Source organism: Equus asinus, chromosome 11, assembly GCF_041296235.1.
Source record: "Equus asinus isolate D_3611 breed Donkey chromosome 11, EquAss-T2T_v2, whole genome shotgun sequence".
Taxonomy (NCBI): Eukaryota; Metazoa; Chordata; class Mammalia; order Perissodactyla; family Equidae; genus Equus; species Equus asinus.
Window position 1 is genome coordinate 68,400,583 of NC_091800.1, and position 26,398 is coordinate 68,426,980.

General features: G+C 41.9%; 1 protein-coding gene across 1 annotated transcript in view; it reads left to right on the forward strand.

Moving 5' to 3' along the window:
• The window catches only part of GPC6 (glypican 6), a 1,011,638-nt gene that overhangs the window by 967,305 nt on the left and 17,935 nt on the right, over positions 1-26,398 (forward strand). The window contains exon 7 of the mRNA XM_014864850.3: positions 25,403-25,539. Coding sequence (XP_014720336.2) covers positions 25,403-25,539 — 137 coding nt within the window. The remainder of the gene's footprint in view (positions 1-25,402; positions 25,540-26,398) is intronic.

The window sequence follows — 26,398 nt, forward strand, 5'->3', positions numbered from 1 at the left end:
ACCTCCACCCACAGACATGGCCGTCTCAGGCTGGCCTGGGCTGACCCTGCCTTGAGTCTCTGAAGTTGGAGGACTTTGATTTTTAAAAACTAATTGCTGGGTGGGAGAAAGGAAAAATTTTAAATGAGTGGGTGAGCAACTGCCCAGGACCTGGGGGGATTAAGTCTCAGCTCTGCTGTTCTTCCTGAGCCTTGAAAGCTGTAGCAAAAAGATTCCTAAATAAAAGGCTAGCAGCGTCTAGTCAAAGCCAAGAGAAACTAAGGAGAAGGGAACCCGGCAAAAATAAAAAATCATGGGGAAAAGTATATATATGTGGCAACTTTTTCCCAAGCTTACAAAAAAACACCACCTGGGGACAGAGAACCATCGTGCTCCCTCTACATCTCCTGCCTAATGAGAATGTCTGAAAGCAAAATATGCCTAGAATGAGTCCCCATGAGGTGGTAATTTACAAAGCTGCCCCTGCTCCATGCTGATACTGAAATAGACTGGTTTCCTGGTGCACCAGAGCCTTTTGTGGAAAAATAAAGCCATAGGAAAGAACCTGAATAATGGAAGGCTCCAGAGAGATAAGGCAACACATCTGGGTCTCTGATTTCACCTCAGATTCACTCAACCACATTCATCCCTGAGGAACCTACTTCCTTTTCCTCATAAACTAAGTTGAATAGTAATCATCCTTTACCTTCAGTGGGAATATCTGCTAAATTACCAAGAGCTCTGAAGGAATGCAAATCTGTGACTATTTGGTGGATCTGGTCTCCCTTTCTGCGACCCTAACCCACTACCCTAACTCCCTCTGTCTCAGATTTAAACAAATTAACTAGACATGAAACAGAAAGAGGCTATTACTTAAGGGAATCAGATCCTGGTAGCATATCCTCATGAATTTCCCTTATGGGTTTGAGTCAGCAGTGGATGTCTCAGAAACATTCCAGATGATTTCAAGGAGGCAAGGGCAGACTGGTAATTAAACCACACAAGTCAGGAAGGCTTAGAAATTGAGAACAAAGGGCAAAGAAAGGAGAAGGGAGAAAACAAAACAAAGTGGCAGGAAACTAGGGTCCTGCCTTAGCAGTTTGGGACTCTGGAAATGCTTTCTCACACGTCTTATCCACCCTCTGGCTGCATTACAGAAGCTCCTGAAGCCAGGGGTGCATTTGCCTCATGCATAAAGCAGAGAGGCACAGAGAAAATGAAGCGAGCTGAGGTCAACCAGGTCCCAGGACTGCTTGAACCTTGTTGAGCTGGATTTGGACAGCAGAGGAAAGGGCAGCATAGGCATGGAGCTAGCAAGAATGGGGTCCTGCTTTCTTCCGGGTTCCCAGGCTCACCCTCGTCTACCTCAAATGCTACAACGCCCTGGGCTGGATGTCTTCTTGGTGCCCCTGCAGATCCACTCTCCCCTCTTCTCCAGCCTGCTCTAGCCCTGGGACTCTGATGATGTGGACTTTGTCCATGGACTCCCTCGTCTTCAGGCTCCAGGTAGGCTTGGCGAATGGGAGGCACCTGCCAGAGCTCTGGGTGGAAAATGAGGCTCTGATATTCATTCCAAGGGCTTCCTCCCTGTGGGGTGCTGCAGACTGGCTGAGCCTTTCCCACAGCTCTGTCCCAGCCTCCCTGCTTCACTCCTTTAGGACTGGAGGTGGTACCTTTGCCCGACTGTTATTGACCTTGGGTTCTCCACTGTTTCTTGTGGTCGCCCAACACTCTGCTATATCTAGTCCCTTGCTGAACCATGTTCAAATTACCCAAGTTGACTTCTGCTGTTTCCTCCCAAGACTCAACTGATACACCCCTCAAGCCCAGGATAGACCAATTATGAATTGTACTTTCATTGTTCCATGGCGGTGCAATTTTCAAGGTGCTAAGCTACTGAGGCATCAACTTTAACTTAGAAATGTCTAGAAATGCCAAAGATGCCAAAAATGGCTACCAGAGAGTCTTAGGCACTGGAAGAATCCACTCAGTACTTGGAAGATTGCATGACTCTTAGCTAAGGGAAATGAAGATTCTTTTCTCTTGGTCTAATGTCAGTTTACAGCTCATGAGGAGTAATAGTGGTGCCTGCAGCATTCCAGGAGTGATCGTCTGTAGTAACACAAGTCAGGGAGGGATCCCCTTCCTTTCTCATGATAAGGGGAAAAAAGGAGGTGGATACAAGTTACTGGGGAAAAAAGGAGGTAGACACGGATTTGCCTCTGTGAGTCACCTTACATCACAAAGCATGACCTTTCCCTGCTAAACCACTCAGCAATAGGAATGTGATGTGTGTGGCATTAAAGCTCAGAAGTCACCGAGAAGCAAAAATGAGTGCAGCTTCCTTTGCATTCATTTCCTGGAAACCCTTTTCATCGTTTAATCCAAAACCTAATGTTTTTGGAATTTAATGTTTAACAAATCATGAGTGTTGATGCAACATGAGATTGCTTTATCCTCCCTCATGCCCAGACCCTCATGAAAATGAGATGCTGCCCCTCATTTGGGGATTTGGGAGAGAAAATAAAATCAAACAATCTAGATCTAGGTCAGCAGAAAGTCTGTTTGTTCAGTGTAAGTAGGCCTCTCTGCTAATTAACACTTGCCTGCAAAAAAAAGTGAAAGGCGTGTGCAAGGAACACATATATCCTTCTTTAAATGGCACCATTTCAGAGTCAGTAAACAGGCACTTACCCCTTCAAATCAGAATAGTAATTGCACGTCCTGAAAATTAAAGTTCTGGGAAGCTTCAAAGGCTGAAAAGTCAGCCAGTCACCTGACAGAACCAATTAAATTTTACTGAACTGTTAATTAGTATTTACTAAATTATGGAACGAAAGCTTTAACTCTGCCATCTTTGCTTCAAGAATAAGATATTGTGGAAAGAGAAGGGTAACCAAGATGTCAGCTTGGTTATTCTTCCAGATAGTGTATTCAGAGCTTTTTGTAACTCATGTAATTGATCCAGTGATCCTGAAGAAAGAATGCCACCTCTAAGAGCAAGCCCAAAGAGCATAAAAATATACTTTTTTCCCTTCTTAATTGCCAAACACTGTGGTCATATAATAATGTGCACGAAGAGCAAATGAACTTGTGCCATGGCCACGTGGGCTTTTTGAAGGCAATATATTGGTTTTCTGCAACTTCATAACTACAGACATTTTCACTCCCAGATGCTTGGCTTCTGAGGATCTTATACAGAATAACATATTCAAAAGCTCTTCCTCCCCCGACATGATCATCTGTTCAAATTTTTGTCCTCCAAGGAATGAGCAAGTTCTCATGGACTTCATATCATTCTTCATGTAAGATCTTTTTTTAAAATTGTGAAGCTCTCTCCATAATCCAACAGTCAACTGAAAAAAATACGTGTTGAGCATCTGCCATGTGTTCAACACTCAGCTGACTGTCGAAAAGGTACGAAAATGCACAAGATATTCTTCTTTACCAGGGACGTGAAGATGTTTTATAGAGGCAAGCCATCTCCAACTGAAACAGTAAACAAACCAAGTGCATGAGATATTGATAAAATAAAGTGTTCATTTCTGTGATAGGATGATCAAAATAAATTTGACTCTAGAGGTTGTCTTCCAGCTCGAAAACTCTTCAGTTTTATGTGTAGCACAAATGATAGCAAAATAATTTAACTGAAGATTCTGGAAGGTATGTTTTAATCATGAGTATGTCTATATCGCTAGCCCAGTGCCTGGTTCTTAGTAAGTTCTGGGTGAATGATGAGCAAATGAATAAGTAAACGAGCACAAAATGTAAAAGAAGTAGAAAGTAGAATGAATTGGTGTCATCAAGGAAGGCTTCAGGGTGGAGCCTGCTCTCTAAGCCATAAAGCAGAGGTTGCCAACTATCATCCTTCAAGATAAATCCAGCTATACAGATGTGTTCCCTTCAGCCTACACAGTGATGATGATGATGATGATGTTGATGAAGAAGATGATGTTGATGATGATGGTGATGATGATGATGATGATGGTGATGAAAAGGAAAGAGATGAGAGAGAATTTAAAAAGCAAGAGATTCCACATTCAAATCCATATATTTCTGTTGTAAAACAAGATCTGCCTCTCTGGGCTTGGTATCATGTAGCGTGATGCCTTGGGCTGAGTGCTGGCTCCTCCCTTTCTTGGGATATTGTCTCCACATTTTGCCCCATGTTCCATCCTCTCAGCTGTCTCCTCAACCAAGGCCAGGTGTGGATCACCTTTTATTTCCATGCAGGCACTATTGCTTTCCTATGGAAGAGAAATGCTGACCAAAGAGGAAAAATAAAAGATAGTCCAAGAGACATTCACGTTTCAAGGGAAATGTGAGAGAGTATCTCTAGTGAAAATGAGAAAATTCTATGCCATTAATATTAATCTAAATGGAATGTCTATTGGTCTGTGGAAAGAACAGAAATTACTTCCTTACATTATCAGCTACCTCCTTCTCAGTGAGACCTTCACGAGCATCCTATCTAAAACTATACCCGTCTCCTCACCCACCTCCATACAGACTTCCAACCTCGTTCCCCACTTTATTTTTTTCCTTAGCACTTACTTCTGTCTAACATATTATCTATGTTACTGGTTTATCTGCTTATTGGTGGAATCCTCTAGTGAAAATGTAGCCTCCATGAAGGAAGGGATTTTTGTCTTTTTTTTGGTTCGCTACGTCCTGTGGGACAGTACCAGGAACATAGCAGATGTTCAGTGATAGGATGAATAAATGAATGAACAAACTCAGCCACTTTTCTACTTTACTTTATCGGCATGATCTCTGCCTTAAAGGTTGAAGAGGCTGCAGATAGGCACAGAGGAAGAGATGTCTCTCCCAGTGCAGGAAGTTACTTCTTGGATGTAGCATGGGCAAGGCTTGAGCCGGCAGGGGGCACATGGAGAGGGAAAGGGGCTCTGTAAGAAGCAGAGTCCAACTACAATGGAAAATGTGTGGTGGAGTTGCAAGCTAAGAATTCAGGACAGGTGTGAACAACAAGGCACTGCCCATCTGCCCCCTGTCATCAATCCCGACCATGGCCCATTCCAGACTGGCTTTCCCAGTGCCATACCTGGGCATCCATCTGGACCCTACCTGTGCTGTTCTACCACCCTTCAACTGATCCTCCAGAACAAAGGCGAAACTGCTCACGGTAGGCTGTAAAATCCTGTAGGATCTGCTGGTATCTGTCCACTTCTCTCGCCTCGAATCCTGCCTCTCCAATACATGCACTTTATCTTCCAGTCACACCAAAGTACCTTTCAAAGCCTGAGTGGGCTTGGTCCACATGAGCCTTTGAACACGGAGTTGTTCATTCTGATTGGGAGGTCTGGCCTGCCTTATTCTACCACTCTTTAAGGTCCAGCTCAAGTAGCCCCCGTATGAACCCCTCTTTATAGCCCCAGTGCATCCGGCAGACCTAGGACCCCCTTGCTGTACGTCCTTACCAGCTAATACTTCTTCTCTGGTAATACTGACTCATCAGAGGCACAGGCATCACCTGTGAGACATGGTTCGACCACTACATGAAGTCCTGTGGTTAAAGCACCTGCAGCACGCTCAGCCAACTGTATATACCCAGGCTCTGAGCACACCACCCTCACTTCTTGGACCCTCCTTGGAAATTCACTGGTTTTCTGGTGAAGTGCTTGCTGCCCTTGGCTACTACCATGTGCCTATTTTCACTGGTCTTGGTTTAACGTGCCCTCCCCTTTACTGTGGTTTAAGTGCTCGTGCATTTTTCCATTTGCTCTCGGTTTGATCAACTTTGAGTCACTGGTATCCCCTCTGGAAAAAACCCAAAACCATCCCCTCTACACTCAAGCTTCTCTCCCTCTCCACCCAGTTCCTATCAATGCTGACACGATATCGTCTTCCTGTTTTGATGTCTAGACCTCCTCAGAAGAGAAAGCTCCTTGAAGGTGGGGACGATGTCCTTTTCATCTTTGTAGCCCCTGTGCCTAATGGAGCACCTTACACAGAGAAGGTCTTTAATACGTGTTTGAGAACTGAATGCATAGACATGTGCAGCAAACAGCCATGACCTTTGCCCTTTAAGAGGAAGGACCATGAATTAAGTTATGGCAATAGTACTACACATTAAAAAAATTAAATTAATAAAAATACAAAGAAATATATATATTTTGAAGTACTGCAATAAGAGTCATTGGACCCTGACTTACAGTCTTAGAAGTGAAATAGTAGATGTGAAAAGGCGAGGTTAAATCTGAAAATTAAAAGCTCTTTCAGAGAAAGAAAACAAAGTTAAAATCGAGAGGCTAAATGTGCACTGGACATATCTTATAGTCTACTCCTCGGCACTGCGGGTCTCAGTTTTCTCGTTTCCTGTGTATCAGGATATTTGGGGGTGGGGAGGAGCAATGCAGATCCCCAGGCTGTGGTCTAGTGGTTGAGTCTGGACTTACAGCACTTCGAGCAGACACCTGGGTACCAGTGACCCCAGGACCACATATGCCCAAACCATTTTTGATGAGGAAGAAGTTGTTTTCTTTTTAAAGATCGCTAGGGAGTTTCTGTAATTTCCCAGGGTATTCGTTGTATTTTTCTAAAACCCTCTTTTTAACCGAGTTTTAAGTAAGCCCATTTCTGTGGTTCTGTCTTCAGGAAAGCTTGTCAAAAAAAATCCTATCAAGCAAAAGTGAGGAGGCTGCTCAGCTTCTTGGGGAAGGGTCACTTCTTCAGACTAACGGAAGTAACCTCAAGTTCTGGGCATACATCCCAGCTCCTTCAAAATTCGGTCTGTCCTCTCAACTGTATCAGTGATGGAGAAGGGGCCCTGAGCGACCCACCTCAGTCAGGTGCTGACAGAAATAACACCACCTTCAATTGTCTTTGGGGAAACCCTTGAAAAGCCCTACCTACTTGAAAAAAAAAAAATGCCTGAGCCTTTTTAAATGTCTGTAAAGAAGACATTAGAATGTCTTTTACAGACATTCAATTTGACTTGAAGAAGAGAGTTGGTCTTCCGCGTAGAAAATAATTTGAAGAAGTAAGGAAATGAAAACTATTTTCAAAAGGCTATTTAATTTTCCCTTTATTGCAGTAAAAAGAATGAAGCGAATGGAGCATGTCGGAATTTGTGATTATGGATCACTGTGGCATACTATAAAAATTCAGAAATAGCTCCTAATGAGAAAAATACAAAAATCAAATCGGCGAATCTTACATTTATTAATTCAGGGGGAAAAAAACTTGAAAGGGTAAGGTTCCATCCCTGTTAGCAAAGACTCACACTGCATTCTCAGAAGCCTGAATGACAGGGGTTTGTGATTCCCCACACACAGGAATAAAACAGAACTCATCAAAGAGGAACAGAAAAGAGACCCAAGACTGAGGCTAACTCAACACAATCACCATCATAATTATTTACATTCAGAACTCCTTTGGCTGAGATCTTCTTTTGAAGAGATGAAGGTTATTCTCTAAGTACCACTGCTTAGTGACTAAATCTATTAGCAGATAGCCTCTGGCGTTTTATCTTTAAGATTCCAATGTGCCTACAGTACTGTTTTTATACTTATCTGCAATAAAAAGGCGATTCCTCTGAGTGCTTTGGATTTGGTTGAATCAGATTTACCGTCTGGTTTCTCAACCTTATTCCCAAGTACAATGTAAAAGGAAAAGGCAAAGCTCTGTCAAGTCCTCGTGGGTTCCTGTGGCAGGGTGGTAGAAATTTTGTTTTATTTACTACTTTCATTTCATAAGAGAAATCGTCTCAAGGAGAGGGTCTCTAATGCAATTTCGTTAGGTACAGCCCATTAAATATGTAGGACTGGATTTCTAACCTCTGTATGTAGCCCGATGCGGGAATTCTCCCTTTGTCATAGAAACCCAGGGGACGAGCTGGTCCATGCAGTTTTATGAATAAAAAATCCAGAGCGAGAACACATTTCCCACTTTAAAGCCAGGGGGAGTTTTCAGGACTTTCATTGTTTTCACACTTGCATGTTGGGGAAATGACCTAGATTTTATGGTGGTGTGCATCTAGGACATTCTTAGCACCACCTGAAAATTATTATTTCTGCTGATAGTTTAGATAGATAGATAGATAGATAGATCAGACAGACAGACAGAGAGATGCACTCAAGGACAATATGACCCACTGATGTGCATAACCAGAGAGTAACTGGGCAAACAACACTTGGTTCTTTGGACCTCCTAGGGGAGGATGGATTGATTTAAAATGTTAGACTCAAAAACATGTAGTCTTGTGTTTGTTTGGAGGGTTGTTCTAACCATGGACATCGTTAGAAAAGGCCTAGAAAATCAGGAAATTACTGGCTCTGACCATGGTGGTGTTAGAAAAGTTTGGCAATTATGGAACTGTTTGGAGGGGAGCTAGAATCATAGCGGTTTGGAGAGGTCTAGAAAATTAGGAGGGACTAATAACGTGGGCGGAGTACAGAGACTTGCAAAGCGCTCTGCCCCCTCCCCCAATATATTTTCCATCCTTTATGAAATGAGTGAGAGCCACCAACAGGCCACACAGCTTTTCAAAAGCCTCAGAATATGCCAGCTGGCCTGTTCTGTTGTCATGGTTCATTTAAGACTGCAGGCTCAGGAGCCCAACCCTCAAGCTTCAAAACCAGGCCCTGCTACTTGTACTATGGGATTAAGCCCAAGTGATTTAACCCCTCATGGCCTCAGTGTCCTCCTTGTTCAAGTGAGGTTGTGAGGATTAAACAGTGAGGTGTGAATGATGGGTTTAACGTGGTGACCGCCAGCGAGCGCTTAATGGCATCTCACTAAAGAAAAGGCACAACAGAGCTACACTTCTTGGTCATCTCATCTGTGAACTGGAGGCACCAATAACCACCCTTCAACATGTTTGTGCAAATTGGAGGTAATATGGATATTCCTGCTGGGCGTCTAATAGGTATGGTAGCCATCACTGGTGTTTTCATGATTGTTGCCAGCATCTGTCTCATCTCCTGGTTTATGTGTCAGTGAAACCCAACTAGACTGTAGCTTTATGAGGACAAGCAGGCCAGCTTCATGGATGCACCAGCTGTGCAGCTGCCCAGGGCACCAAGTTCAGAAGGGCCCATGGTTGATTTAATGCTGTGCTGCTGCCGTGCTGATATTCTTCATAGTTTTTTAGCAAGGAGCTCCACATTTACATTTTGCACTGCGTTCCACAATTATAGCTGATCCTGAGGATACCAGCTGTTCCTTACTGGGTTTTGTAAGCCCCGTCTACAAGGCACGGCTCTTTATACATAGTAGGTTGGCATTAAGTGCTTGTTGAATTGAATTGACATTGCCACCAATGAATAACTGAAAACGAATTCCTTTATTTGAGGCCTCCTTTCAGAAATCAAGTCTCTTCCTGAGTTTAAGTCTCTTTGTGGACAGGCTTTTGGCCAATCACAAGAGTCACTGATGACAATATTCGTTCAAAGTAAATTCTGTAAATGTAGAATTGGATCCAGTATTTGCAGGATCTGTGTTCATAGCTTCAGGTAGGAAGATTCGTTAAACGTTAAAAGTAGGTAAAAAGGTGCAAAAAATGTTAGCAAAATCACTTGAAAAAAGGTGATTGCTAAGGTTTTTAATATTGGCACAGTTAGCAACTGATTTTAAATATTTCCTTGATCAACATAAAAAGGCATTTGAAGGGAAAGGAAATAAATTATAATGCCATTAACCATCACACAGTGTAGAAGCAGCTATTATAAAAAAAAAAATCCTTTCTAAGTTTTACTGTTCTCGATCTAAGCTTTTTTCACAGAAATAAAAAATCAAATACTACACTTGATTTCATTTTGGAAAATTGATGGGATTAAAATAGCTTTAAATTTTCCTTTGATTCATTAAGCTAGAAAGTCAAAGTGCTAAAAATACATAGTTTTGCTTCAAAACAGGCAGAAATGGTTACCTGTAGAAAAGGACTTTCTTTCTTTCTTTTTTTTTTTTCCAGAATGTAACTTAGAGCAAAAGGACCTATTGGGAAAAATTTGAACTAATTTTAACGCAGAATTTGGCTATGTATAAACATACGTCTATATTTGTCATGTAGCTTTACTTGTCAAAAAATATCTTAAAACTTGTACAGTCAGAGAAAGTATCAATAACATAAAATTTCACAGCCCTCTTTTAGAACTATGGCCTTAACATTTTGTAGGGAAATAAAGCTTTGGTTAACCTTGGCTCTGGCAGACCTCATTAAAATAACAACCTGTCAGTTTCAAGTTTAAAATAACAGGGTTGTCAGTTTTATATGCAGTGGAACAATCTACAATTTTATTCTCTGGGAAAAGACTGGGAATTGCTGGAGGGGGTAAAAAGATTGGACAACACTGCCATCTGGTGGCCGCGATAAAAGGCAGTCTCTAAACGCCTACAGGTGAGGCTGGACTTCTTGAAGGAAAAAGTGAAATGATGTCAGGCTGCCTTGCACTTAATTTCTTTTGTTTCAATTTTTTGACAGCTGTTTGTCTTTAAAATACATGCACATGCCCAGAGCCAGTATGCAATTTATAATCTCAAAATTACGGTAAATCAATAAGAAGCTCTCTGCTCTTCAGTAACCTGTGATCCCTGCCTATCAATGACCGGATACCATTAATTTTCAAGAGAGTGCATCACCTAAAAAAAATGGGATCCAAGAAAAACCTTTAAAATATTTTCCTTTCTAAAAACTGCCACGTATCTGGTGGCTTGTTCCATGGGTATTTTGGTTGAAATTCATCAAACTGTTCATGTACGATTTGTATATTTTCTGGATGATTGTTATGCTTCAGTAAAAATAAATGAGTAAGCCAAAAAATCTCTGTCACATAGGCAAAAGATCAGCAGATGTCACAAAGCTGAATGCAACATGTTCCCATTTATATAAATGGAAGCAGTTCTGGAGATAGGCTGGATCCCAACCAGACTTCAGATGTAACTAACTTCAATCCAGTTCTTTCCTGGTACACTTTGGGCAATTGATTAGGGGGAGGCAGCGGAGGGCAGGAGAATGGCATCAAAGCAGAGGGACGAAAATGAGTTCTGTTGATGTGAAGCACAATCTACCCAAAAAACTCAGAAGGACGTGCTGTAATGTTAAGCCAACGGCTGCCTTCAACTCGTTGAAACAGCTCGGCCCCTTGCACACCACTGGCCTCACTCCCTATGTGCTCAGGAAGGACCTTAGGCCTAAGTTCTCAGTATGGCAGCCATCAGCCACACATGGCTGCTGAGCACTGGAGATGTCTGTAGACTGAATCGGGATGTGCTGTAAGTGTAAAATACACACCGGATTTTGAAGACTTAGTACAAAAAAAAAGAATGCAAAATATCTCATTAAAAATTTTTCATATTCATTATATGTTAACAATAATACTTTGGATATGATGGGTTAAATAGAATATATTATTAAAGTGAAATTCACTTTACTGTTTTTTTAATGTGGCTACTAGAAAATTTAAAATTACATTTGTGGTTGGCATTGTATTTTTATGGGCTATTGCTGCTTTAGACTCTGGGTGCTTCCTTGACCAGATGGTCATTCTGCCATTTTACAAGGTTGTTGCTCTCCACTAGAGCTAAAAAGGGATCTCTGACATCTTTGCTGCTTCTAGGAGACTAAGAGAATCCATTTAGGTTATTGGATGTTTCAGACGTGAAGGTGAAAGTCGAGTTCTGTTACGTCCCTGGAGTCTAATCACGAGAGGAGTAAATGGCACCCCTCACTGTGCCCCATGGGGTAGATTGGATCTTTAAGGTAAGCAGATGGCTCCCAGGAAAAGGCAATTTACCTCACAGGGGTAAGAACTTGATTTCGAAGAAAAAGTACACTTTAGGCACCCTGTGCCATCTGTCCCCATGGTGATAGGTGTACTCATTAAGAACTTCCAGCTCTGAGCACCCTAGCAATATATTAACTTACCAAGCTTTATTAGATCTTTAAGAAGCTGGGCAGGGGGTGGGGGCAGTATTTTCCCCATTTAAAAACAAATTTGTAGGGAAATTATGTGACTTTGCCAAAGTCACAGTTAAAGCAAACCCATCTCCGTGCACCAGGCACTTCTGCTTCTCTCCCCTGTTGCTGAAGCTTCACCTCTACCAGCTTTTACAACTCAGCGTCCCTCTGTCCTCCCAACTCCTCCACCTGCAGAATGCCATTCACCTTCTAAGGCCCAGTTCCACTGCCACCTCTTCCTTGAAGCCTCCCTGGACCCCATCTCCTTCTCAGTAATGACTGTGATTGTGCTTCTCCTGCCCTACAACCCTTAAACGTATGAGCCGTTTCTGATGCTTATTTATGTGTACGTCTCCTTCCCCTCCTCCAGGTAGTTAGTTCCTTGAAGGCAGGACCGTCTCGTACATAATATCACTATGCGCCCAGCACATTTAGTGTCTACAATGTAGACACGAAACAGATGTGTGTGTGCGCCTGTGTTTACTTGAACTGACTACCCATAAATAGACCCTAAGCAACTCTTTGTTCATAAAATAGGGAGGGTTATAAGAAAGATGCTCCTCCCTTTGGCAATGTTTATTTTGCAAGTAAAGTCATCTAGAATTTAAATTTCATTTACAGTGTAATTTGGAGACCCAGAATTTAAATTTACCCTTCTACCTACTCTACTTCCTTTGTTCATTCACTTGTTCATTCATTTGCTATCTACTGAGTATTCCTATGCACCAGGCATTGTGCCAGATGGGACGCACATCTCCTAGGGTGTGGTGAACACAAAGGACAGAGGCCCTGCCCCTATGTCACCTGCAGTCCGGGGGGAAAACCACGATTACAATAAGTGGGGAAATCTTTATGATGGAAAAACCAGAGGATCTCTGTGGGCATACACTGGGGAGGTCCCAAGGGACTCTGGGTATCAAGGGAGGAGCTCGGGGGGAGGGACAATGAAGTGGAGACCCACAGAAGGAATCATCCACCAGATCATGCTCTTCCCTTCCTGACTATAGACTACTGGTTTGAGTTACAGTTCAAAGCCATCCTTGGGTTTGGTGATTTATGTTCTTGGGTGCATTTATGAGTGTCTCGTTCTGTTGTTCCTCAAGCGCCCTTAGGCCAAAAGCACTAGCAGTTAAACTTGAACCTATTCCCAATTAAATCCATGAAGGAAAAGGCAGAACATTGTGTTATATCATAAATATAACACAACAGATGCAAAAAATAGCGTTTATTATGTACCATACACTACAAGTCTACATAGCTAAGTATAAATCAAATCACACATGCCCAAATGAGACTTATATGCTTTTTGTTGCTGATTCCATAAGAGATTTAGAGCAACCCATCTCTACCCTAAATGGCTTTCGAATTTAGATAAATATGATTTCCACCCACCACTTGCTGCATATTTTTCTGTGCTGCATCTAAATTACTTTTCCAACAAGTGTACGTCTTCGTGGGTTCTCTCGCTGTGGGATGGAATCATGTTTGCAATATCTTACTTACGAAGACCCTGCTCAATTACACTGACCTCAGGCGAGCAAAAGGATGTTTCTCACTCCCTGGTAAGTTCCAAATATGTGTAGTGGCTTCAGAGAAAGAGACCAGAATACATATCTATTTCTTGCTTTGGTGAGGACAGAATACAGCCCCAAACATTTGGAATTAAATGATGAATTCTAAAATATTCAGGAATGCCTGAACTAGAGGTATAATGCTTTGCTCTGCCTCCTTCCCCTTTTTTAATTAGCAGACACACTTGTAATGTCCCAAATTTCATTCCCTGAAGATGAAATTTTGTTATTTTAAGAGTAACTTCAGGTGGTTATGAGCCTAACAGAACACTGCATTATGTCAATCATAAGCAGAGGGAGAGACTCTGTGTGGCTTTTCTGAGTATCATCAAAGGCCCTATGAAGGGCTGCACATTTGAAGTCATAGTTGGCAAAGAATAAGAATTTTTTTCAGCAAGACTGGACGTTCGGAATGTCAAATTTTTTTCATATTGGCAAAACTTGGCTATTAAATATATAAACTTTTTCTGGCAGTCTCCTCAATTAGTGCAAATTTCCAGGTTAGTTCTATACAAAGGGATCAGTGCCATGCCACTGCCATGATGTTGTTGGCTGTATCAGGAAATTGAGGAAAAGTCGGGCAAATCTGCTTTTCAAACCACAGAGAACTTCCAGAAGTTTTAATTCCATAACCATAGAATAGGTGATGGTGGGAGGTCAGTTTTTGAATCTCCAAACTTCTTCACTGTGCCTTGTATAACTGCTAGAAATACTGAATTCATTCTCTTCTTTGGAGAATGCATCTGGGATTTTCCTATCCAGCGTTATGAAGACCACATATCTAATAACCTAATGTAGAATCTGCACTTGTTACAGTTCATACTGTAGATCAGGGAAGCTCCTTGGGGACGTCTGCACCTCCACAGTCAAAATGTTGCCTGAGAAATGATAGAGACCAAAGTTAGCAACCAAGGCGGATCGAGCTCGTGTCAAAAGCAGAGAGCAGCGAGTGAGACAGTAAAGACTGGATAGACCCAAGGTCAGAAATGAATCAAAGGGAGAATTTACCCAGTGATGGGCAGAGAAAAGCAGAATCCACCCTCGGCAACTGAAACTAGCTATAGATTACAAAAGAACAAAGCAAAGCAAGAGAAAAACTTGGGAGCTCAGTCTCAGTGCCCATCTCAGGAGAAGCCAGAAGAATATGCTTATGCTCTGTGGTCAGGCTTTGTCCATGAAGACCTTCAGAACCTCTCAGAGAGAGGAAGTGATTTGTTTTAGGTCAGGCAGCAAATCCCAAGTCTTCTTCACCTTAGGTATTGATATCTGCCATTGGAAATGTTTAAATAGAATCTAGGTGAGTACCTGTCAAGAATTCTCTGGAACCTTTGGACCATGAGAGCTCTGCTGAACCTCTGAATTCCATGTTCTGATGATAAAACCGCTCCTTGAAATGATATGTTCAGTCTTGAGAAATAAATATTGCCACAATGTAGGTACCCACTGTGCAAAGTAGTGCTTTGATTTCACAGGCATTTCCACAGACCAAACGTCTTCTCGTCTTCTTCTTCTCACTATTGAATTCAATATTAGTTCGAGTCAGACCGCATCATCTCTCAAGGATGTCTAGAACGCCTACTACCTTTACTTGCCTAAAATGTAGTACTGTATGGACTGGGACCCAATCAGAACCTTAGGTATAAACATGATCATTTCAAAGTTTGTTGTTGTTTCTTAAAATCTGTGGCAAAGACCTGACCTGAACACCACGGGAAGATATTTCTGATGTTTCCCATATTTATTCCTCTTTGAGGACCAGTGTTTTGCCAGAAAAGGATCCCATCTTTCTTTTCAGGGTCATGCCCTTAATAAAGCATCATCATGTAGCCAAGAAACTCCAAACCTGAAGGCAGAGGGGATGACGCAGACACTTTCAATTTTTCATCCAATTCCCGATCCCCTGAGAAACTCAGCAAAACTAAAGGTTGTCTTTTGGAAACATCAAAGATTTTCTAACTTCCTACTGGTTTTTTCATCTCTCTTAGTTTTTCCTAAAAAACACGTGTGTTTGTCTCCTTGGGGAGTAGTTTGAAAAGTCACGTACCACAGGGAAAAAAATATGTCACATGGTAATAGACTTGAGCTTGTTCTTGAATTCCCTGGGAATGTCTGAAAGAGCCCAGAATACGAGGCTGGTTTTATGTTGTGTAGTGACTTGAGCACTGGGTGTGCTGTGTGGCCAAATTCGGCTTTGGGTTCACTGACAAACTGCATGCAAGAGGACCCTGCTGTCATCCAAGACTTATTTAGAAGTTTCCTGAAAGGAAACATGTTACAACTGATTTCTCCACCCATTCCAGAACCTACGCAGACATTACACTATAGACAGGGACAATCTGAGACATGGAAAATAACACCCAAGAGTTTCACAAACTCAAAATAGATGACAAACTGATGTTCTAATGAATGGAATGCTGAAAGCCACGGTAGAAGAATGGTCTTGAGTTCAGGCTTCGACAAACTGAGCCAGCAGATTAAGCAGGCCGTGTGTCTTCAGCCTCCTGGTTGAACTAAATGGGATTAGTAACTTCTACTTTTTCAGAATATCGGGAAGATGGGATTTATAAACCTTTGGCCACATCAGAAAAATTAGCATTCCCTTCGAGACGTCGGAACTTTAAATACTCTCCTCCAGACTGTGTTTGCTTTCGAGTGAGTGAGAGAAGCTGTGAACAGGTACATTCCCAGGCCCTTGTTTCACCACTTAAGGTGGACGGACGCCTGGGATTCTAATGCAGGTTCACACGGCGAATTGAACAACTTGGTGCTATAAGAAAAGTCATCCTTCTCTAGAGTAAAGCTGGATGAGATCACCGTCTCCAAAACTGGACTATTAAACTCTCAGATTGCAAAAATGGTATGATGTATCCTGAATTTCCCTTAACCTGACCAAGTCAAGTGGCCTTGTCTATGAGGAAAAAATGAGGCTGCCTTTGTTTCTTTAAATAGATTGTTTTCCAAAGCTAACAAGTGACCTTCAGCCTATAAAATATTCACATTGTTTTGTTTCCCCTCAATATGTATTATTTAGTGTATAGCCCTTTAAATATTAACCATCTTTTTTCTAAAGATATGGTATATATTATTTACATCCGGTTACATTAGGTTTCCATAGAGATGAAATAGGCACATTGGAATCTTGCTGAAGTCGTGAGCAAATAGGGCATCCGGCCGGGTGCACACAACAGGTATCCAGTGAAGTGAACCCCAGTCCAGGGAAGATCCAGAGGAAATGAAAGATCCAGGGTGGATGGACTCTGGGCCTCAGGTAGGCAGGTAGTCAGCCACGGGCAGTCTCTTGGAGGAGATCACATATGCCCCATCAACGGATCCACATGGGAGACAAGGGTATTAGCAGTTCAAAAACACCCCAAATCAGATTTTAACAGGTCACTTACTTAGCAAACCAAAGTGAAGGGACTGGAAATGGTATGTCTTTATAAGGATTGCAAAGACTGTTCAGATGGAATTCATTCCATTTTTAGTTAAATTCTCATGGTTTTTCCCAAAGCTAAGATTGCTTTTGAGATCTCCAAGTCTCTTCCATCATCTCTGTGTAAATTACGCCTGGAATGACATTCAAGATGACAGGAGACTAGAATCCTAATTAGAGGATTGGAGGGGATCATCTGAGATCCTCCTCTCGCTCGGGGGATAATCAGGTCAAGGGAAAGCATTGTTTTTGGAAGGCCTGCAGAATTTGCCCACGTCTTCCTTACTCTCCACGGGAAAGTTCAGAAGGCAGTAGCTGGCAGATAATCGATCATTTTTGAAATCTTTCTTCCCTTAGCAGATAATCGGCAGTGCTATTCACGTATTTATTCATTCAACAATCGCAATTTCTTAAGCACTCAAGACATGCACAGCACTGCTGTGGAGCAGAAATTCCCCGGAAGTCAGGACAGCACAGGTGCTCCTTAGCAAAAGGAGGTGCTGAAGACCAGCATGGTGGCTAAAATTGATGACACCTGCCTGGATAAAATCATCCCGTCGTTGGAGGTGAAAACTTGGGAGGCCATGATGCACTTTTTGTTTTTAATCCCTCTGGATAGAAATGACTAATTAACCAGCCTCCTAATCATCCCCCTGGCAGAATTCAGCAGCCACAAAAGAGCAAATATCAGTAAAGCCTTATTTGCTTGGGAGGGAAAGTGGTTTTCCCCAGAAAGGAAATTTCCAGGCACTTTGATATCAGTGCTCCCATAGCCCTTTGCTTACCCGTGACTGTCAAATTTGCTCCATGTCTCTTTACCCCCGTAGACAGGGAAGCTAGGAACCTTCAAGGGTAGCAACTATGTACTGGCCATATTTGTATCCCCAGAGTGTAACATGAAACCTGACTTATAAGGGACAAGTAAGAATCGTTTAATGAATGAATGCTAGCAACAGAAGCCTTATTTCTTATTTAGCCAATGTATTGGAACTTTTTCTGAATTATAATACACTTCCCTATCTCATTAAACTGATTTCACTGAATGTTTTTGCTTGCTAGGTCACTGATTCAGAATGTACTGTGTCAGTCCCTGTGCTATAGACAAGTGAGCTCCAAATTTTCTTGATCTCTCATCTCTATCAGCAAAAAGTCAGAAATGTAGAGGATGTATCAACAGTCAAAGAATTATCATGCCTGCCATTTTATTGTTGTTCACCTGCGCTTGCAATGTTTGAAATGAAAGAAATTCAAAGTTTCTTTGCAAAAGTCATTTTAAGTCACTCGTCCATTTAATGGGTTAGCTAAAACTCCATAATCTAATCCATAAATGCATTTAACCAGCACATATGAACTGTGATAGATTTCAGTACCCCAGAAGCAAGCTAATGAGGTATGAGGGAGGTGCCACTGTGGGCCCTTTCTACTCTGGAAGTCTTACTCTTTCCACAGGATAATTGAGAAATGGCCATCACCATATAAACTGATTAAGAGGCATGTCAATCTGTAGATAGATGAAATACTAGGAAAGCTTAATTCTTCTTATAGTTTTATACTTAAAAAATAGAAATAGGGGCCGGCCTTTGGCCGAGTTGTTAAGTTTGCGCACTCTGCTTCAGTGGCCCAGGGTTTCACCAGTTCAGATCCTGGGCATGGACCTAGCACCTCTCATCAGGCCTTGCTGAGGCAGCATCGCACATAGCAGAACTAGAAGGACCTACAACTAGAATATACAACTATGTACTGGAGGGCTTTGGGGAGAAAAAGAAAAAGAAAATTGGCAACAGATGTTAACTCAGGGCCAATCTTAAAAAAAATAATAGAAATATAAATTCTAATGTTTTCATCTTGAGTCACACTGAATCATCTTGCACACCCCCAAGGGATGTACACTTACCTTCACCATCAACCCAACGCACATGCTTTGGAGACCACAGCTATAGGCAATGTTCCTAATTAAGCCCAGTGGTTAAGAGTAATGATTCTCAAGTCTTCATTTGAATTTGAGTCTCATGTCCACCAGCTACTAGACGAATGTCAAGTTTTTTCTCGAAGTCCCCACTTCCCAGTTGCAAAAAAAGGTATAATGATACTACTTCAGCACAGAATTGTGGAGAAAGAACGCAGGTGTCTTAGCTCAATGAGAGCTCACAATTAGCCCCCAGTCACATTGAGTCAATGACTGTCCTGCGCTGAATCCAGCAAAGCTTTTAAATGCCATGTGCCCTGATAATGAAGTTTCGTTTCTTTTCCCAACTTTTCACTTATTTTTAACTTTTTCAAACAATACTGAAATGGTTGAAAAAATAATAAAATGAACATCCATATACCCCTCATCTAGACTCAATAATGCTTGATGTTTTTGGTATTTTCAATAAGTAAAAGACAAAGTAACACTTTATCCCTAAATAGCTCAGCGTGAATCTCCTGAAAGCAAGGACAGTCTCCTACGCAACCACAATAGCATGATTACACTTAAGAATATTGACACTAATTCAATAATAGCATCTACTATCTATGCTATAATCAAAATTCCCCAGTTATCTCAAACCTCTCTCTTATAGCTGGGAATTCAGTTCCAAATTCGGGATTCAGTTAAGGTCCATGCATCACATTTAGTTGTTATGTTTTTAGAGTTTCTTTTCATCTAAAACAGTCTTCCTGCCTTTTAAAATGTTTTGCCTCTTTTGAAGAGTCAAGGCCAGCTGTCCTGCATAATGTCCCATACACTAGACTGTCTGGTCATTTATTTATGGGGTTGTTTAGTCTGTCCCTCTATCCCAAGCACTTCCTGTAAACTGGAAGTTGTTCATTCAGAATCTTGGTGAGATTCAGGTTAAATATTTGGGACAAGATGACTTCCTAAACAAAATTTTCAGACAACAGTACTTGGATCCTCCTTCTTTCTGCTCTTTGATTTTGCTAATCACTTTGTTTTTAGCAATCACTCCACCTTGTCAACTTCCTTCTTCTTTCATCTAATTTTATAATTCTGTAAGGGTAGGTATGACGATGGTACTACTGTCTTCCTATAGTCAAGTATTCATGGACCTTTGACAGGGCTTAAACTAAGAGTGTATGTCTTTACTGAAGCCAGTAGTTGAAATTGTCAGAAATCAGAATGAACTCCAGATAAGTTCTAAAAGAGGGCTCCTGTTTTCCCTGGGAACCCCAACAGTGTATATTGGGATCAGATTCCTCTGGAATAACAGAAGTTGTTGTTTAACTTTCAGGATCTGTCAATAGCTTAGATGGAGCATATTTAATCCTCAGGTATCACTAATATTACTAATATTACTGATATAACAGTGTTACAATAGAATACTGGACAAATGGTAAATATAGCTTGCAAGTATTGGAGAGAGTTAATTTGTCCTAGAATAGCTCATTCGGGAAGCAGAGAAAGGGAATTGTTGTCAATTTCCACATATGTGGTCCCAGGTCTTTGTCCCCATCAGGTCTGCATTACTAATGAGTTAGGACTCACTGTTATTGTCAGTAATATATTTTTACTAAGAGTACTTGCTAACATAAAGCCTAGCTCACTGTTATGTGCACTTATTTTCCAGGGGAAAGAAAAAAACTCTGGTCTGGAGCTGTAGCAAAATAGTCACGTATATTATTTAGAAATAAAAATAAAAGAAAATGAGAAAATGTATATATGTGTAAATATGTAAGAACTGAAAAATTTGCCTGCTACTGAAAAATAAACTTCAATCCTTCGGATACTCGTTAGAATCAAAGGCGTGTTTCTCTCTGGTGGCTAATAGCGTCCATTTTTTTCAGCTGTCTGCATCACCGTCCCAGTCTGGAAGTGAATTGGCCGGCGTTCCCGCGCAGAATGTTAAAACAGCATTTACATCTCTCACTGCTCCTTTGCTGTTATTTCCTTCAATTGCACAGTGAAAATGCCTGGCTACTGAAATGCCAGGGTGGACAAGACCCGATTATACAATGTGCTGTGGTGAATCACAGGAGGTGACCCACACATTCCTCACTTAGCCGGATACAGCTCCACAACCCCTCCTAGCCCTTTTGAGACGAGTGCACATTGTGTGACCTCCAACTATTTTGTGTTAGTGATGTTGTCTATGGCCTTGTAATGGAATGGGACAATTAAATCCACTTTCTCAATCAACATTTGTTGAGCACCTACCGTGTGCTGAGATCTGTGTGACCAACTGGTCCTGGTTTTCCCAGGACTTTCTAGTTTTAACACTGAACATTCAGCATCCTAGAATCCACTATGTCCTGGTTAAACTGCTGTGGTTGCTCACCTGCACGATACTAAGCATGGAGAATAAAGACAAATCAGAACCCTGTCCCTGACACTAAGAAGCGCGTGGTCTCAGGGAGAATCAGAAAAGTGAGCCAATTGTCAGAGTTTGGTGCAATCAGTACTTAGAATCATGAACAGGGCACTGTCGAACACAGAAAGTTGAGTCTAAATCTGAGTTGGGGGCCAGAGACTGCACCTTGAAAGAAGCGTACCTGAGTCTGATCTTGAGAATGAGCAGCATGGGCTGGCCTGGTGGCACAGCGGTTAAGTTTGCACGTTCCACTTCTCTGAGGCCAGCGTTCACTTGTTCGGATCCCGGGTGTGGACATGGCACCACTCAGCAAAAGCCACGCTGTGGTAGGCATCCCACGTATAAAGTAGAGGAAGATGGGCATGGATGTTAGCTCAGGGCCAGTCTTCCTCAGCAAAAAGAGGAGGATTGGCAGTAGTTATCTCAGGGCTAACCTTCCTCAAAAAAAAAAAAAAAAGGAATGAGCAGCACAATGTGCACAGTTTAATTTTGCAAATATTAGAAGAGGAGAGACCTTGGAACATCATGTGCTTTTATTCTTTCTCTGTGTCTCAAAATATATATATATATTTGGTTCAGATTCCCACAGCGTAAAGATGGGCTTTTAGTATGAAAGAAGCAGAAAAGAGAATGCGCGTTCCTGGTATACTTTACCGTAGGACAGGATAAACCTCAGGATATGTCGGTCCTGAAGCTGGTGATGACTTTCTGAACTGGCTGGAAAGGGGTAATACCTGCTTCTTCCTTGGGATTTGTGTTTGACAACAGTTAGATTGAGTGGCTTAAGGGGGGTAGGGCAGATTAGAGGTTAGGGACACCAAAGTGGCACCCTGCCAAACAAATCAAATGTGAGGGATTTTGTTTTTGACATGTTTTAGTCAGAAAAAGTTCAAACGTACTGAAAAATTGCAATTTTTGAAAATAGGTATACCTCCATCCAGATTCACCAACTCTCAAAAATTTGCCACATTTGCTTTCTCTCTTTTTTCTTTCTCTATACAGCTATGTGTTTATTGTTATCATTATTATTATTATTAATCCTGAACCATTCTAGAGTAAGCTGTGGAAATCGTTACCTTTAAACACTCCAGCATATATCTCCTAAGAACTCGACATTCTCCTTTATTACTGAAGTGTGAGTTCATATTTAGGAAATTTAACACTGATACGATACTATTATTAGATATAGAGTCAGTATTCAAATTTTGCCAACTATCTCAATAATGTCCTCTCTGGCAATTATTTTTCAGATCTAGCGCCCAATCCAGAACCTTAGGCTGCATTTGGATGCCTTGTCTTTTATTCTCTTGAATCTGGAAGAACTCTTTAGACTTTCTTTGTCTTTTATGACTGCCCTTTTGAGGAGTACAGGCCAGTTATTTTGTAGAATGTCCCTCAGTTTGGATTTGTCTGATATGTCATGAATGGATTGGGATTGTGAATTTTGGCTATATAAGTGATATGTCCTTCTGGTGGCATCACATTACTCCTACAGAATATGAGTTTGTCCCATTACTTTGATCACTTAGTTAAGGGGGGGGACCTGCCAAGTTTCTGCACTGAAACGTGACCACTTTTCCTTTTGTAATAATAAGTAATCTGGGGAGGATACTTTGAGATTGCGTAAATACCCTGTTCCACATCAAGCTTTCACCCAACATTTTTTGCATTTGTACTACTTTGCTACGACTGGTGTCACAAAGTGCCACCAGCTGGGTGGCTTACAACAACAAAAGTTTATTATCTCACAGATGGGAGGCCAGAAATCTAAGATCCAGATGTCAGCAGGGTTGGTTCCTTCTGAGGCTGCAAGGGAGAATCTGTTCCAGGCCTCTCCCTGAGCTTCTCATGGTTTGCTGGCAATCTTTGGTGTTCCTTAGCTTATAGATGCATCACCTGATCTCTGCCTTCATCTTCGCGTGGTGTTCTCCCTGCGTGTATCTGTCTCTGTGTCCAAATTTCCCCTTTTTATAAGGGCAAAGTCATATTGGATTAGGGCCCACCTCAATGACTGCATTTTAACTTGATCCTCTGCAACGACCCTATTTCCAAATAAGGCCACATTCACAGGTCCTGTGGTTAGGACTCCAACCCATCTTTAGGGGGGAACACAATTCAACCCACAACAGCATCTATTGATGATACTTGCTGAGATCAGTTATTACTATGGTGGTAGCAGATTGGTGATTTTTCTACCTATCATTCTCTCAACATTTATTAGTTGGTTTTGGGGGGTTGTGGTTTTTTTGTAATTGATAAACAAAGAATGTACATCCATCCAGGGCTGGATAGAAATGGTCACATATCTTTAAAACAAAAAAACACAAAACAACAATACACGTACACATCTATACCGAGTAGTGAGCGGAAAAGGACTGGCTCTCATTGCTAACCCCTTACCCGGTCAGATTGGCTGGAAGGAGAGTGAGGGGGAGATTGTGGACCAAAGTCAGCATGAACGGGGGAATCAGAGGGTGTAGGTTTCAAGCTGTCCTAAACATTTGCTGTGTGTAAGCTACTTCTTGGAATGTCATTACTCATGGATTTTTTTCATGCTCTAAAACGAAAGCAACATCATGCTATTCAAGGATATGTACCAGGGTCTCGAATTCAGCATTCTGGTCATCTTCAGCACTTTATGGATGAGCAGACTTCCCAGTACGGAAGCCTCTGTCATCATCAGAATCACAGATAAGCAAGGGCCCAAAGACTGTATAATTCTGAAACTACTAAGAAACGTGACTGGGGACAAAATGAAATGTCAGAGATCTTTTATTTCTTTGTGTTCATTCTCAAACCTGACAAAAGATCTTTGAAATTTTTTCTCAAATCTATACTCCATCCACAGTAAACACAGAATACTTTGTTTCCCAAGGCCGTTGATCTCAAGTGTACAACAGTGCCAATAAGTCTCAGCGGTTCTCCCATCTAGGGTGCTGTATAGGTTTTCTAGGGCTGCTGTAACAAAGTGCCACACAGGGGAAGGCTTAAACAACACAAGTTTATTGTCTCATAGTTCCGGAATCCAGAAGTCCAAGATCAAGGTATCCGCAGGGTTAGTTCCTTCTGAGGGCTGTGAGGGAAGGATGTTTTCCAGGTCTCTTTGCTTGGCCTGTAGATGCTGTTTTCTTCCTATGTCTCTTCACATTGTTTTACCTCTATACATATCTCTGTGTCCAAATTTCCCCCTTTTTTTAAGAATACAGGTCATGTCAGATTAGGGCCACACTAATGACCTCATTTTAACTTCTCTCCCTCTGGAAAAACCCTATCTCCAAATAAGGTCACATTCTGCTGTGTTGGAGGTGAGGGCTTCAGCATAGGAATGTGGGGGGACATAACTTAACCTACACCAGATACATTTCAACCATCCGTAGACTTTCCCAGTGTTCATGTAAGCAGAATAGGAAATCAAATCCGGGTTATGCCTGCATGAACCTAGATGTTAATTATGGAGCAAAAATGGTACGGAATCCCTCTCCCTATCCTTCCCACAGATGCATTCAGTGCCGAGCCTGAAAACACTAGAGATGGTGTTCCCTAGCTTCTCCCCACCACCCATCTATAGAGATGTGGATTTTACACTTACCTGTATTTAGAATGACTTTTCTCTTTCTGGTGCTGGAGATTTTTAAGCAAGTTTGGGTTGCTGTTCACCACCAAAGTGTTTACTGTATGGGTCCGTCAACTGGTCAAGAGCAGAGGTTACCAGCAGCTGAATTAGTGGCAAAATTTATTTCTTGCGGAAACAAGTAGACCATTGGGAAAAGCATTTTATCTCTCGGTGCATTGTTTAGATGCATTTATTTGACATTCAAGCAAATGAATTCTAAAGAATATATTTAGGGTGTTTGCAGTAGGGAACACCTATTTCTCCCAGCTGGAGAGAGACCCCAAGCCAATTGAGATGCTTCATAAGTTTTTAATCCAAAGGATGGGAGGACAGAAAAGATGGAAAACAAAAAGCCAATTACGGAGAACTCTGTGCCAGAAGCTAGAGGAAGATTGAGGGAGAAGGTGGGGATGCTTTCCTGGGCAGTGAATCCTGCAGCGTGGTGTCTCTCTCTTAAAGCCGATTAAGAGTTTGTGCTAGTCCTGTCACAGATTCTCTAACCTTCACCTGCCTTGTGTCCTTGTGTAGAAATGAACAACGCCTGCAGAGAATATTCACTCTCATTCCTTCTTTCATGATCAGGTCACAGACATAAAAGAGAAGCTGAAGCTCTCGAAAAAGGTCTGGTCGACGTTACCCTATACCATCTGCAAGGATGAGAGCGTGACAGCGGGCACGTCCAATGACGAGGAATGCTGGAACGGGCACAGCAAAGCCAGGTGAGAGTGACTCGCTGTTCATATGGACGACGGGGCTTCGCACGTCCAGCCCTGGAAGGCTCTTAGCACAACTCTGCAGATCTGTTTATGCAAAAAGCAATGGAGGGTGGAGGGACAAGTCATCACTTAGCGACAGCTGTTCAGAGTGACAGGTTTGATGGGCACCTGGGAGCACTTACTCTCAAGGTGCCATTAAGCGTGGAATCCTTGTTCTGAACGCCTCGCCTCTGGATGAAAACAGAGCAATGGTGACAGATGCCGGGTTACGGATATCCAGAGATCGCAAAGAGCCCTTTTATGTTCACTTAATGATTTTAAGATAGCGGAGCTATTTTTATCCACAGTTAAATTTGCATGGCTTGCTTTTTTTTTTTTTATCACAAGTTAAACAGGAAGTGAAAATTCAACTCTAATTTTTTTCTTCCTTGGGGAAAAAATTTTGAAGTGCTCATTGGAAGGGTAAAAGAAAAAGAAAATGACTGAGGGAGAGCCAGGGAAGCGGTCTCATAAGTCCCATGCCTTGGAAAATCCCATTGGAATCTCCAATGAGAGATGGCTCTGTTTGCATCTTTCTCCTCTGATATCCAAAACTATTGCCACTTGAAATGGAGCTTCTGAATTTCTTGATTCGGTCCAGAAGTGGGCTTGGCTTGAGTGTTCATAAGGTGGAGAAGTTGGACAGGGGAACTGGCTGGGAGTTGGCAAGGAGGGCAGCACACCAGGAGAGGAGTCTGCCGGAGCCCTCCTCAGCGGGGATGCAGGTGGCTGGAGCAGCTGGTCAGTTAGATTCAAGGAATTTGGGAGGACTGACCAGCAGGTGGAGAAGCTAAGGGGGGAGGCGTCTATTCTGCAGCCTTTT